The sequence below is a fragment of the Seriola aureovittata genome, chromosome 1, assembly GCF_021018895.1.
Source record: "Seriola aureovittata isolate HTS-2021-v1 ecotype China chromosome 1, ASM2101889v1, whole genome shotgun sequence".
NCBI lineage: Eukaryota > Metazoa > Chordata > Actinopteri > Carangiformes > Carangidae > Seriola > Seriola aureovittata.
In genome coordinates, this window is record NC_079364.1 from 12,193,984 (window position 1) to 12,209,945 (window position 15,962).

The 15,962-nt window shown below is 38.6% G+C and overlaps 1 protein-coding gene across 4 annotated transcripts in view; it reads right to left on the reverse strand.

Moving 5' to 3' along the window:
* The window catches only part of gpc6a (glypican 6a), a 214,317-nt gene that overhangs the window by 32,277 nt on the left and 166,078 nt on the right, over window positions 1–15,962 (reverse strand). For all 4 annotated transcript variants that reach the window (XM_056373012.1, XM_056372995.1, XM_056373004.1 and 1 more), the window contains 2 exons: window positions 4,013–4,143; window positions 1,958–2,101 (listed from right to left, as the gene is read on the reverse strand). In XM_056373012.1, the coding sequence (XP_056228987.1) occupies window positions 1,958–2,101; window positions 4,013–4,143 (275 nt within the window). The remainder of the gene's footprint in view (window positions 1–1,957; window positions 2,102–4,012; window positions 4,144–15,962) is intronic.

The following is a 15,962-nucleotide window of genomic DNA, read 5'->3' on the forward strand; positions in this document are numbered from 1 at the left end:
CCCAAAGCAGTCATCTCGGCCTAGCAAAAATACGCGTAGTTACTTAATGCTTTTCTGTCTAGCACAGATATGTTTCATTATGGACCTAAACTCCTTCAGAGATTTACCCAATGGGATGCAAATACAGAGTAAGATGAGTGCGATGTGATCAAGCGAGGAAGAAGTTTTACCCTGAGCAACCCAACTCACTTTTCTTAGAAGAATTTTTTCTCATCTTTCATGAGAAATTGGCCTCAGAGCATGTAAAGATGAATTATTAACCATTTTGAAACCTGTGGAGTTTCTCTAAACGTGCTTTTGCCTTTTGGTAATTTTTTTCCTTTCACATCCCTTTTGATGTGTATGTTATGAAGCAAAGAGGAAGGTTTGGTTAGATTTTTAAAACAAGACCTGTATGTAAAGTTATGCTGAATTCGAGAATAACAGTTAAAAGGATCTGGGGCTTTGTAGTAAACTTAACATGTTTATTTCTTACAATTACGGCTTGAATTTTTTTGGAGTACAGACTACTTAAAAAGACAGACACAATATATTCTGCAGCCTTTAATCTACTTGTCTGCTTCTGCATATTTTCCATTTTAATCCTGTCAAACAATTTATACAACGGAGGATTATCCATTGTACCTTTCATTTAAAAGGACAAGATTTCATTTGCCAGTTGTCCAAGGATTACATAAAGAAGCATGTGTTAAATAGATTGGCCACAAGATAAATTGACAACATAAAAAATATGGTTTCATAATATCCAGTCTGTGTCCTGACGTACTGTTTTCCATTGAAATGTCTGTCAGTGTAATCTGTTTAAAACATTATTGCTCTTCAACATTACACAGTCATTAAAGGGGAAATTCTACGAAGGTTTGTCAAGACAACATTGTGCGTTTTTCAGCGGAATAACACCACAGGTCGTCAAACTGTTTGCAACTCTTTCTCTCTGCCTCAACACAGAGGTTTGTTTCTAACAAATTCAAATGTGTGATAATAATAATGATGACAGTAGGCTCCTGTGAACACTTGGAGACATCACAGCAGAAAACATGTCAGCAAAAGAGGTAAAGCAGCACAGTCTGCAGGACCTGGTGTAACGTCTTGTCAACTTGAGGGCGTCTGTGTTGCTCTGTGCTTGAACTTGACATAGGCAGCCTCTTACACTGTGTGTTTCAGTGGCATGGGGTGGTGAAATAGATCTATTTATAGCCACAATTAATGTCTTAGGATTTTTTATCATACTGTGAGTTAATGCTGAATTAGTTTTAGACTCCTCAAGACTGAGTCTCAACATAACTGGAACTGCTGATTTTTCTGATTAGGATCATTTTCTGAGAAAACGCACACAACATACTAAATAATAAGTTTGGCGAGTTTCTCTCTGAGCTCAATATGGTCTATGTAAGCATGGATTTATCATGATATTTTTCTTTCAGGCCCTCAATTTTTTTCTGGCCTTTGGACTTGAGCCCTGGTAAGTCGACCTTAAGCTCAGTGTGCCGCCTCCAGGTCTGCCTCTACCAGTAATATTAAAAGAAAAAAAAGAAGAAATTTCAACACACTCCTCTACAGAAAATCACTTGTGGTGTTAAAGTATGGAGCGAGAAAGTTAGAACGTTAAGCATCCTGTGCTGGTGGAATTCAGACTTTAATAAATTTATCACACATTGGCTGCTTCCGCTTTAATTGATCTTTAAAGTGAATGTCAAAAGTGAGTTATTTTAGGAATGCACCGGTTGTCTCAAACAAATGATCTGACCCAAGATATATTTTCTGTTCAGTTCATCTCTCTCGCTTAAATATTTCTATTTTATATCCTCATGATTAATACTCCACTATTATTTTGCCATTGAACAAAATGCAAATCAAAATGGCCTCCTCAGTTTGAATCTAATTTTTTTTTCTCTAGTTAACCATTTTTTTATTTTATTTTATTATATTAACATCAGAGGCCTTCTTATGTACATACCAGTCTATCCAGGCTTGTTCCAGCTGCTGTGGTTGGCCTCTCCTCAGGGGTGTAGGGTCTGAAGCGAGCATTAAACACATCTGTGATGCCGCGTGCAGACCTGCCTATTCCTGATGGCTTTGGTTGGCCACACCCTTGAAAAACCTAAAATGAACACAGAGAGGGCGGCAAACACAAGGAAACAGTGAGAGAGGATACAGACGGGTCAGCGTCTAAAAAGTGCTCAGCATCTACACTATTTTGAGGAACATAATATTTGTTATCATCATAAGATGTGAGCTTCTCATTGCAGTCCTGAAGAGAAAGAAAGCAGGTTGTCATGAACTCTGCGCTAAGTCTTTCCTCTGTTGAATACACATCCATTTTGATATTGCAAAAGTTGTGGTTTGCCTACGCCACTGACATTTTTCCCTTGAAAAGACCCTGTCAATTTGTTCACAGCTTCTTTCCTGCTCTGTGATTTGAGATAGAAAACTATATTGGGCCAGCCTGGAACCAAAGGTGTCTATCAGTGCCCAACTCTGCTATTGCAGGAAGTGTCATATTTGCAGCAAAAAAAAAAAAAAAAAAAAAAAAAAATAGAATTAACCCTTGATATGTTGTTGCTCACTTACAGTTGAAAGTCATTGTGACAACGTAACATGGTACCTTCAAAATGAAATGCGTTTGAGCAGCATTTCTAAGTTAAAACCCTTTTTAAGTCTAAACTGCAACCAATTTTTTTTTTTATCATAAAATATAATATAACCAAGCTTTTAGCTTGTGAATAAGCCAGAGGAAAGTTTTTGTTTTTAATATGGCCAATAACATATTTTCTTACGTTTAATAATAAAATGTTATTCTGATTTGCAACCATGGCAATTTTGTCTGAATAATAAAAAATATATATAATTGAGTTTATTGAGTATTACACCACTGAGTGATATCAATATATCAGAGAACACTGCATTCTTAAAGAAACTTACTTTTATGAAGAGAATTATTAAACTGAATTACAAACTAAAGCTCTGTTGCTATACAGAGACGAAAATAGAAATGCAGAGCTATTATTATTTGAACCTTACATTAATCAATGTGTAGTTCACAGAGGTTCATTGTGAGAATAGATTGTTTTCAGATGGCTTGGTCTCGACAGGCTCTTAGGGCCCAAACAACAGACCTCCAAACAGCATAGCTCATTAGCATTCCTCCCTGGCATGTCTGCTGGCCCCTGGCTCAGAATGTGATGGAGCACTCTAATGTGCTACATGACTGTCATGACACCAGGCTGTCTTTCCTCTAATATTCATCACTTCTTCACAATGATTACAATCCTACTATCCTGTACATCACACAATCAAACCGATTTTTAACAGATGCGTGTTGCAGGATTGAAGGTACAGTGCTGACGCGCTTTGCAATAGCGTGGCGACCGGGGAATGGTGAGGGGAAAAGATTGTAATCTCAGAGCAATCTGTCAGCCAAGCACAACCTTGCAGGGAAAGGGAGCGTCAAGTGCATAGACAATGAGTAAAGTTGTAAATTGCAGCCCTCTTGATATGGAAAAGAATGGGGCCTTTAATTCACACTGACCTTTGTAACTGTGTCTCTGAAGATAGGCCAGAATACACCAAAGGATCAGAATTAAAAGTTGAACTGAAAATTCTGCCTTTTGACAAGAAATACTGTTCTAGGTGTGATAATATCCTGAAGGAGGATTAAGAGGAAATTAACTGCTTCTCTTGCACGTTAACATATCTTTAAATGGTTTGTTGAAACAGGGTTCCTAACCCGCATCCCAGGGGTGGTTAGGTCCTAAACACTTTGAATAAGGCTATGCATAGATTGTAGTTTTGGTTATTGTAGTTTTTTGAGGGATACATTCATGGATAAATGTTTTCTAGTTATTTATTTGTTGTTTCCTAACTTTTAGGAGACAGGGTTGTGTATTGAAGCCTGTCACTGTGTTCTACAGGCCGTTAGTTTAGATAAAAAATGTTTTCATTATAGATATATAACTCTTAATAACAAAAGTTATCAAAGCATGGTGAACAGAACTAGTTCAGGATACAGTACCTTGGCTGACACTTGCATGCTGTTCTCCTGCATGGTCATGATAGCCTCAGAGATCTTGATGTCAATTGGCTCTATAACTGTTTCAATGTTGAAGGGTCCCTCCAGTCTGTCTGCCACCAGTAACATAGCATCTGTCAGAACACAGAGGACACATGTCAAAACAGAGATATTACACACACACACACGCCAATATGGTCACATCATCTCTGAGCATTAACAATCGCCGTTGAAAAAAAACCCTCTGGGTGCTGTGCTCCATCATGTGTGTCTGGTTTCAAAGAATTGCACCTTCTCCAAACGTGTTCACTACCAATAAATGCCAACAAAAAAAAAACCTGCCAGTACCCCATACACACACACACACACACACACACACACACAAAAACAAGCACACAATCACACACACAGTGTAATAAAGAGATGGGAAGATAGAGGAACTGCTTGTAAGAGGATGTGCAGCAACAAGTAGAAATTAAATTTCATTGTGCTGAGCTTAAAAGTAGCTTATACATAAAACAAATCATTGATTTGCATGTGCTAATTGCTTCAGAGAGAGAATGACAAGACTTATGATTTATTCATCTATTTGAATTAGTATTTCTAATTGTGAAAGTAATCAATAAATTCATAAATTCATGTTTATGTCTCATGGTAGTAATTATTTTTTAATTACATCCCATATTTCTGTCAACCATGAATTTCATAAGACATGACAGCATGCAAAAGCTTTACCATCACGCATCACTTAATAACATCTGTTTGCAAGTAATGACATCAGGCACACAACAATAGTTTACGTGTTGTTGTGTATTGTTGTTTCCTTGTTTACTGAACAAATACCAACAAAACAAAACAAAACAAAACAAAACAAAACAAAACAAAACAAAACAAAACAAAACAAAACAAAACAAAACAAAACAAAACAAAACAAAACAAAACAAAACAAAACAAAACAAAACAAAACAAAACAAAACAAAACAAAACAAAAAACAAAAAACAAAAAACGAAACACAGAGACCATGACCTTATTATTCTGGATGAGCCTTGGCGTGAATCGATATCTAAACAGATTAGCCTACCCACCCAGCTGCCACTCTTCATTTTCATTAAAACAATCTGATATTAATATGTTCATACACAGGGATGGTGCTATTGATTGTGTCAGACTGGGAGAAGTCAGCGGTGAAAATAATGTGTTTGACATTTTCATTATACTCTATCTTGTCTCGCAAAAAAGTAATTAAAAGTCCACCAAGCCTTGTTTGAGAGGTTAGCACTGGTTAAGTGGGAGGGCAGCGATATCAAAGAAGACTTCTGTCTGTGTGCACTGGCATTTGCAGGGATGTGGACAACTCAGGAAAAGCCTATTTGCCCCTGTGTGTGTGTGTGTGTGTGTGTGTGTGTGTGTGTGTGTGTGTGCGTGTGAGAGAGTCTTTAGCAGTAGCAGAAAAGCAGTGTAAATCATTTGATCATAGGTGATCACTTGCTGTGTGGTCTAATCGTGACATTTGTGCTGGAAACATGGACTGACTTTGACTTCTGACTCTAAGATCGTCACAAGTTGAGTCTGAATTTAACGTAGATGAGGAAATAAAAATAAGATTAATATTTCCAACTCATGGAAGTATTTGACAAATGGAAATATTCTATATCTTTGTCAACAAACTCCATGAAAAGACCAAATCCAATTGCTTTAGTCTGTCTTTATACTTTCTGACCCTCTCTGTGTTTTTCAGCCACAAGCCCGTTCCTCCTGAACATGGATGACTTTAACATCACAGATATATATACACTCCCATTTTTAATAAAGGCTAAAGAAATTAAAACAGTTGGGCACTGTATTTTATAATGTTTTTGTTATACTCTTTTTACACCAAAATTAGCCTGTATACGGTGACTCCTTTTACACTGCCAGCCGTATTTGCTGGAGAGGACACACACAACTGCAGGTCATCACATGCAGTGACAGAACACACACACACACACACACACACACACACACACACACACACACACACACACACACGCACACACACACACACACACACACACACACAACACACACACACACACACACAGACGCAGGAGAGAAAAAGAATGAGCTGCTAGATGCCGCCCAGACTGGCAAAATGGATCTGTCGCGTCTCATCCCCGGGTTGGTGGTCCTGTAAGTGTCAAAGCCTCCGTGTGAGACACCTTGATCGGTGATTGTGTGTTTTTAAAGTTATTTTGGGGCTGTGGTCACTCCTTCATTACAGAGTGCAGTGCAGCTGCTGTGTTTTTTAGGTTTAACTGCACCGTGCTGGGCAGGTGAAAGTTCTATTTACAGTATTTGTGCTCTGAAAGACATCACAGCACCGGAAAGGGGTGAAAATTAGCGTGTTCACCCAGGCGTTGTGTTTATATCTTTGCCAATCAGAGCCGGACCTGATAAATACCCATGTCATTTGGTACGGGACTAAATACCGATTGTACCCTTTTCCATTGATGACAAAAGCCAGACGTTAGTGGATATTAGCTGTTATTTGATGAGTGTAAAAAGGGATTTCATTTTCATTTTCAGCTGCAGATTTTACAGTAGCAGGAAGGTGCATGTGGGATCAACTCAAAATAAACTGCCCAGGTTCATTATAATAAAGTATCCACCAATGCAACAACAATGGATGTTGATGGTACAGAGGCTACGCAGACAATACTTGTTAACAGGATCAGTTCATTGTTGGTTTACGCCTTTCCGTAGAATTTGTTGACAATAAGAAAACTACATTAAAACATCACCAGATATTTTTTCCATTGCTATTGATTTTTCATTGTTTCAGCAAAGTACTTACACACATTCAGTTTCAAAACATCACCAGTGAGCTGGGAGAAAAATTTGGGACTTTGAGAGCACTACTGAACACTTGAGGAAAATCAGGGCAAGAGGTCTTCGTACATAACTGACAAAGCGGGTCATTTGTCAGTGCCTTCCATAACAACATGACTCCTGGGTGTTTCCTCATCTGCTTCCCTGTGGTGCAGGTATGATCATGTTTATACAACTTAAACTACTTAGGTATGGTTAGAAGACTGCGCCAGTGGTTAAAGGAAACCAATTCTGAGTGACTGTTGGTAGGAGATTGAACATGCACCCTTATCCTAAATGTCAAAGCTGCAGACTTTGTACTGCGGCGAATTCTGTGCAGAACATTTACTGAGCCTGTTTTACAGTAGTATTGTGTATTGTAGCCTTGTGTGGAAAACTTTAACTTGTTCAGTCTGAAAACCTTAAGAGCTGTGTAAAATCAACAAATAAGATAATTGGGTTAAGTGAGGCATAACTCTCGCAAGTGCAGTGTAACAGTTACAGTTACAATTACAGTGTAGGCTGGCACTGAGGAAAGCCAATACTATTCAAGACTGTCCCGACCAGCCATTGCAGAATGAGTCTGAGCTCATGCCCTCAGGCCAGCATTTCAGAATGCCTGTCATGAGACCTAAGGAACATAAAGTCTCCCTCCTCTCACAGGCTATTGACAGGGCAGGATATTAAGCTCACCCGCTTGACTGAGGGGAGTGATTTAGAGGACAAGTGAGTGCAGAGGAGAGAACACTAGCCTGGCTGAAGAGAGGTGAATTAAAAGCATAAAGATTAATGCGTAAACCTGGTATTGTCAATTAAGCCTGAATTAAGCTGCAATAATATCCAGAGGTCCTGTCTGAACTACAGCTACACTGCAACCCAACCTCATCAAAAAAGAGGTAGAAACACTAGATTTAAGCATAAATTTACAAGCAGTACCCACAGATACCATCGCCAACACTATTGGACAAAGGTTTTTGTTTGCTGACAAGATATCAGAAAAGAGTTAACAACAGATTTGGGTAAAGGATGGTAGACAGACCCTTGGCATATGATCAGCGGGTGAGATTTTGGTCAAGATTTTAATTTGGATTAGAGCAGAGCAAGTGTTTCAGACAACACTTCCAAGTGTCAGCATACATCAACTTGGCGTTTGGAAAATGAAAGTTTGATGAGAACATCAATACCACATGTTAAAAATGAAGTTTCCTTCCTCATGATAAATCGTGCATTGTTTACATCTACATTTTCTTGCTAGCTGTCTTCTTCTTCTTCTGTACCTTTGCGGATGCACTGTTGCATTTTTGTGCATTGCCCAAACAGTAGAGTCAAAAGAAGAATGTAAATTGCAGCACCAATGCGACTCACACATACAAAGACAAGGACACAAAAGAAGATCCACTCAGAAAAATGTTGTTTCATGGCATTACTACTGGTCAAAAGCTTTTAAACAAAAATATATAACGCTGGACAGTAAATAATAAAAACATATTAAGACTTTTACAAAAAGAACTTTGACTTGTCAATTTATCAACAAATGTGCAAATTTTCTCACAGGTCATATACACAGCTTGTATCTCAGACAACACTGGTCAGCTTATCGCCAGAATTGGAAGAATGGTGTACCTTAGCATTGGGGTTTAACTTCCTGGTCCTATTAATGGATAAGATTTCATTTTTCTTGGCTAAAACTGCAACATTAATCTAATTTTGATTTTTTTAAAAAAAGAAAGAAGTATCTCGCATCTGTTTAGCCAAAGAGAAGTGGGTATCATCTGATCTTGTTTATTATACTACTATAATTAAGTGCATTTCATTTTCCGCCACAGATGTTTAAAAAGCACACAATTCAAGAAAATGTAATTTTCTTCAAAATAGAGAAAATCAGATTTACATGAATTGAGGCTGGGCAGCAACTCTCTCCCTCCCCACCACAAAATCTGGCGGTCTGATAACATCATTTTATGATGTACTATATTATCAACTTATTTTTTCTTCTTCCAGAAAAAAAAAAAAAAAACATGTCCATGCGTTACATTGTGTATGTTGTTAGCCAGGCCTGTGCTGTTACAATGCGCTGAGTGAATAAAGCTACAGATAGACTCTTCTGTCTGTTAGTGGCTTGTGCCTTTGAAGAGCACTCCTGTTTGTTTACTCTGGAGCCTCAAATTGGGCGTGATGCTTGGTTAGATTTCCATCAGGAGCTGGCTGGAGGTCATTGCAGGGGGCCAACCCGAGTCCTGTGAAGTCTTCAGCTGCCTATGTTTAGCAGAGTACTGCTCTAATGCTCCCGCAGAAAAAGAAAGCCTCAGTGGAATTCAGTGAGAGTGGAGGGGGGAAATTTGCAGCAATTCCGTTACCCATTCCATAAAAGACCTAAATGATATCCTCAGCTGAGTTCTGACAAGCTATTTTTCATATAGCTTAATGAATATTTGATGGATTGTGAGTATGAGTCAGCCATATGAAGTGCTATGAGAAAGGGTGACTTCTACATGCTTAAATAACTTCTGAAATTATGTCACATACGGGAACACTTTTCAAAAATGATGGGCTGTTGATGAAAGGCATCTTAAATTTTAATCTGTTCTAACCATAAATCATTAGGGGGCTGCAAAGAAAATGGCATATTATAGGTCACAGGCTTTGCTGTTTCAATTTTGCACAATGTTTAGCTCACACCATCTGTGCCATCTGTACCTTTTACTATTTAATTTGGTCATCACTGTGTAGTCACAAGTGTCTTAACGCTGATGCCTGTCCTGGACCCTGCTTGTCAGTGTCAGTGGGCTGGGAGGAGGTTTGTTGCCTCATTCATTCGGGATGGCATCTAGTTGAATCGACGCTCCAGCATGACAAATTACACATAAAACAACAGCGTAGAAGAGAAAACGGTAAAGTGAGTATAAAAATAGGCAGGAAAAAATCAATTGTGTATATTTGGCACATGTAGACTACTTGTGACTTTTTGACGGCTAACTCCAAAGCGTTAACTTTCAGAGGAGACCAGGATCAAGACTGAATTCATAAGAGTTCAAGTAGCAATTTTATTCTGGCTGCATCATTTCCAGGCTTGCAAACAATAAAGGCAATGTTTGTTTTGAAGTGAGAGTATTCACAAGTGAATTCACAAGTGAATACTCTGACTTTTATTCTATTCAGATTTGACTCAGGGGAAACATTGTATATCTGTCTGTCTACTGACTGCCAGGTTTGGATTCTCAACACACATTTCATTAGAGTTTTAGAAATATGTGATTTACATAAAAATGGTTTTGGTATTTACAGCACTGCCCACTGGTTGACTTCAAAATGCCTTTGAATACAGGGTTCCCTAATGGTTTTAATATTTATATTCTCTCAACATTACCGCTGACCTGACTTGCTTTTCCATTTCCCCCTTCAGCTGCCATTAATCTCGACTGATTTGTTTTGGCATCAGTTTCATGTAATGATGAAATAATTAATTTTCCTTGTATATTAACTGATAAACAATCGATTTGTTCAACCATCCATCTATCCATCTATCCACTGCCTGACACAGAGGGTTGTATTGGCATTTATTTACTGCTAGCTGCATGGTGCCAACTTTTTTTTTTGTGTGTGTTCTTGCTTCAGGCTGCAGGGCTGCATGCTTGGTTATTTTCTAATGGAAAACTCTTTTCTTTTTCTTTTTTTTTTTCCTAACCCAAAGGGATTTGGAGAGACTCCAATAAACTACCTGCAGAGTCCTTTGAGGCACACGGCAGTCATTCATGTGAGACATCAACAACTTTTATGTGAACATGCTGAGAAACAAATACAGGGCATTCATAATTATCTGCAGCATTTTTTTAATTTCATGACTGTTTTATGAACTTTCATGAGCATTTCTGCTGCGGGTCTCTGAACCCCAGTAGTATGTCAAATTAACTGCTTTTACTTTTGGTCACTGCATAGTCAATACGATTTTAATGTGGTGAGTGGCGCTGGAGTGTTCAATAAATACACCCACTGTAAGATCAATTTCTGTCACATAATACTAGATTCATCCTGAGCAGGTGCCTATAAAATCAGCTATAATGTATGTGCTGTCTGGTTTCTTGCCCATTGCAGAGAAACTACATAGATTAAAATAATGACCCAAAAAAAAAAAAAAAAACGCTGCCAAAAAGTGAGTCTATGCCCTCTTTCACTCCTTTTCTAATTTTACTGACATGCTCTGATCTGCTGATTTTTCTTGAGATATAATTCTGTAAACGAAGCATAAGCCAGACTGGTGAAATATAACACACAGGAAAAAAAAAAAAGTCTTACTGGGCTCTGCACGACTGCTCTGGAGTCAATGGGAGGACCGAAGTGTCAAGTCTTGTTCAAATTCAGAATTCAGTAGAGAAATGGTCCTGTCAGGCTTAGAGTGTGTTCAAAATCATCTTCTGTGACCTGGTCTTAAGGATTTAAAGGCCTATCACTCTCTCAATTATGTGAACTAGTAGCTCCTATATGTCACTCATGGTTTGTTAATCTCTTCACTGACAAAGGGGATGGAGAACTGACGAAGGTATTTGAATAGTTTATTTTCAAAGTGAATAAAAGTAATGATTCTATCATCAAATATATATTGAAATCATTTTAACTTAGTCCATCTGAGAAATTGCCTTGGCTCCATGTTTCCACTGAGCTTCAGCAACAGTTTGTTATTGCTGTAATTTCACTTCCAGTGTTGATATGGATTAATGGGGGATAATTGTGTTGTATTGGAAATGATGAACATAATGCAAGTCTGCCCAGTGACTCAGAGTTGCAGTGATGAAAATGGAAAGAATAACTTTCACCATCTGCCTGTGCAAACTGGAAAAAATGTCTGCATACAAACACTATGTATCCAACAATAGAAGTTGATGACACTCTGCATAAATTCCCAGTGACAACTGATTACTCCATCACCGATGGTGGCGTTTATCCACATCCTGGAAATTACACTTACCGTGACAAATGTTTTATAGAGTCAGTGTATGAATTAGATAATTTTCTCTAAACTCAACTGGCTATGATAAACTCTACATACTGCACATGTTATGAAGACACCAGTGCACTGAAGACAAAAATTGAAATAGAAATTCTGCATTACTTTATATTTTGCTTGTAATAATAATGGCACAATAAAGAGAAGGTTCAGGGGATAACACTTTTGATATTTTATTTTATTAATTAACAAAATCCCTTTGGAGTTGTTTTTTTGTCCCCTTCTAACAAGTCTTTTATGTACGCAAATAATTCCATTCTTCTAGTAAACATGGAATAACAAAAAAAAAACAACTCGATCTGGAGAGTAGCTCAGTGTCAGGGAGACATCACCGCGTCACTGCACATGCATCTTGGATGCAGTTACTTGTTTACATGCTTGCAAGTTTGACAAGCTGAGAGGAAAACTACACTGGCTTTGTTCAGCGAGTGAATGTGTCACCTCCATACAACAGTATGGCTCTTTGATATGTTGTCCGTTGCTGCTGTCGCTTCTCCATTTAGTTGTTTTGCCTATCACAGAATATAACTGCTAATCATGGGATGTGTCCTGGAGATGACACCAGTTCAAAATACAGTATAAACACGGAAAGAGAAAAAATAAATAAATAAACAGAAACAAGAAAAAAGATGTGTTAATATTTCAACTTTTCAAAATTCTGTGTCTTATTTGTTTTTGTTGGTTTTGACAAAGACGGAGAATGTATGAAATTTGAAAAAAGGTGGTTCTGTTGCATCAATATTAATCTTTTTTTTTTTTTTTTTTTTTTTTTAAAACACTCCACCCTTTGTCCAACACTGTTATAAAAGTACAAAAGCTAAATTGGTGGAGTGCTCCATTAACGATAACTAGAACATGAACTGGAAGACCTGCAGATGGTTTTAAAACAATCCCTGTCCTAAAAGTGCCCTACAGAGACTAACTGGGGTAAAGCCACGGATTAATTTTTGTCCCGACAGACCTCTGAGCTCTCTGACCTTTCTTTGAAGGGCTCAGTCTCAGTGAATGAAACACAGAGACATGCAACGAGAGATTACAAACACATTATGTCTCTTCAAATGTGTTCTACAGCACAGTGATGCATTTGTGTTTTGCTTTATATATATATATATAAAATGACTTGCAGATGTTTCAGACTGTTTATGAATTAAATAGACAGACAGGAAATTAAATGCGGAAACACCATATCAGCTTGTTCCCGTCGATCATCGTACAGTATCAATATCCTTCACAAGATACAGCTTCACCTTTGTAAAACTGACTTCTTAGACACATTCAAAGTAATGCTCGTCATCATGTTGAAGAAGCTCACTGTTCACTGGGCGGGGAGCGCGAAATGAACCTCACTCTTCCAGTCTTATTTTAAGCACTCCTGTCCAAAAACAGACGCTGCCAAAACTTGCTGCTGAAATAAGTCAGAGTCCGTTTCCGCTAACACTTTTTTTTTTCCAGTTTGCAGCTGCAAGAGGTGAATCAATTGCAAAGGACTAATTTGTCAACATATTTGTCCGTCTTCGGGGAGTCTCCACAGGCATTCTCTCATGCACTGACAGCTGGATTGCAGCTCAATAACAGCGGAAACAAATACTTCTTGATGGGGATTTTTTTGTTTTGTTGGCTTTCGGCTATGTCTAGACTACTTTAGCTTAGTTACCATGTCTGTTGTTCCTCACATATAAACTCTCATGTCTTTTCTCTACAGCTACAGCTGCTTAAGTCCCTGTGCTGCCTCTCAGCTCTTTGTTTTGTTCTTTACACTTTACAATGCTTGGGAGAATGGTTTGGGGAATACTGGGGAAATGTACCTATTTGCTTTTTGGCTGAGAGTAAGATGAGAAGATTTACACCACTCTCATGCCTGGTCGTTTAATATGAAGCTACAACCTGCGGCGAATTAGCTTAGCTTTGCGTAAAGATGGGGAAAAGGTGAGAAACAGCTAAGGTAGCTCTGTTCCGTAAAAAACACAAATTGTTGTTTTTTTTTGTACAAATTTAACAAAGATATAACGAGATTTGTCTTAAGACAGAGCCAGGGTAGCTGTTTCCATCAGCTTCCCGTCTTAATGCTAAGCTAAGCTAACTAGCTGGTCACTGTAACTTCATACTTAGTGTTCAGACATGAGAGTGGTGTCAATCTTTTCGTCTCTCTGCAAAAAAAATGAAAGGGTATATTTCCAAATGTCCGAATGTCAAACTGTTCGTTCAGATATACTGACATTAAAATGTATAACTGTGCAAAACAACCACAGTGTATAATTGATGGATAAAACATGGCAGGAATTACATTCAGTGTGCATGCAGTATGTGTGGAGGCAATAAAAAAGACTAAATAAAACATAGCTGGCCATCAGCATGTGGTAACTCATAGTATTAAGAAAAGGATATGTTGCTCGTATATAAAGTGTAGCTGCATAAGCATTCCTGCAACACACAGAAAAGAAGAATTTTGCAGATTCTGCATAGCCAGTAGCAATTAGAAAGAAAAGATGCAGGTTCTTGATGATGCTGAGGATATGGAGATCACTTCCACTAGGATAAGTGAGTCATCCAGCCTTCAGCACTGTGACAGGCAGAAACCCACTAGCTAGGCTTGTTTGTTCCTGTCAGGTCTGTTACTGAGACTATCATACTTCATTCTCAGTCAGTTTGAGTTCCTCCGTGTGTGTGTGTGTGTGTGTGTGTGTGTGTGTGTGTGTGTGTGTGTGCGTGCGTGCGTGCGTGTCTGCTCAATGTCTCACGTTTAACTTAAAGGTGCAGTATTTTTATGTCATACTTGAGGAATCTTAAAGTCCACTGAATAATTAAAACGTGTGGATGTTGAGTGACACTGTAGGTTCTTACAGTAAGACAGGTAAAGGATTTACACATCTTGAAGGCCTACACTGTGCAGGAAAGCACCCTGCAAGCTTAGTTTCTGCCAAGCTATCTATATCATTTAAAGTAAAGCACTGGCAGAGAGTTCGTCTTCATAATCTCACACACTTCAGAGAAAGTCCTTCTTGGAGGACAGAAAAATGTTGGCTTGAATTCTCGTGAACTGGTGGGTTGTGGGGAGATCCAGTTACACTGGGACACAATCCATGCAATTAAAAAGAAATGAGCAAATAAAATCAATGAGGATTGCTTACACTGTGGTGTCAAAGGACTCAACAGAGGACAAGTCAAGCCTATATCTCAATTAGGAGAAATAATGTGTACACAGGCACAGCAGAGCGCATGTAATAATTAAGGGAATACAATGGTATTTACAAACCACCTCTCATTTAAAGCTAGAAGGAGTTCATTACTTTCACAATGAATCAGTTAAAATAGAACTGACTGTTCCCTGAGACCCGCTCAATTACGGTTGCTACGACCGTCAGTCTTCCCATTCTCGCGGGGCACATACACTGATAACAATAGTGGAGTTAACTACTTGAATTTCTTAGTCATTTTTTTGCAACAACGGGTTCTTGACTTCAGACGGAGATAGGCAAAAGTAGGCTTCTTATTTTGTCCATTTTAACGGCTGAAATGAAAACTGTAACTGACGGGCTGGAGTTTATCGGCTGTTAGCTATAGGCAGCTAAATAAGCTCACGTTAGCTCCAGGAGTTGATTGTGTCCGAAATCCGCTCATTCACTACTCACTATATAATCAACACTGAGCTCAATAGTAAGCGGTAAATAGAGATTTGGGACACTTAACGATCATCATCATTTTGCATCATCAAAGACAGCTGCTGAATCACACAATGGTATTTTTCACATTTCTAAAGTGTACATGCCATGTAGATTATGCTACTTTTTAGAGGCACTATATATTGGATAAATTTACACACAGAATTTGGATCCCTGCTGACAATGGGTGAGAGGCGGAGCACCCCCTGGTTTCCCCCCAGACAGGTCACCAGTCTAACAACCATCCATGCTCACAATCACTTCTATAGTCACCCGTTAACTTAAGCCGCATGTCTCTGGACCACGTGAGGAAGCCGGAGTAGCTTCAGGGAACCCACACATGCACGGGGAGAACGAAAGGGCCCCGTCCGACCGGCAGGTTCCAACCAAAAACCGTCTTGCTGTGAGGCGACCGTGCTAACCACTATTTAGCTGCCTGTTTAT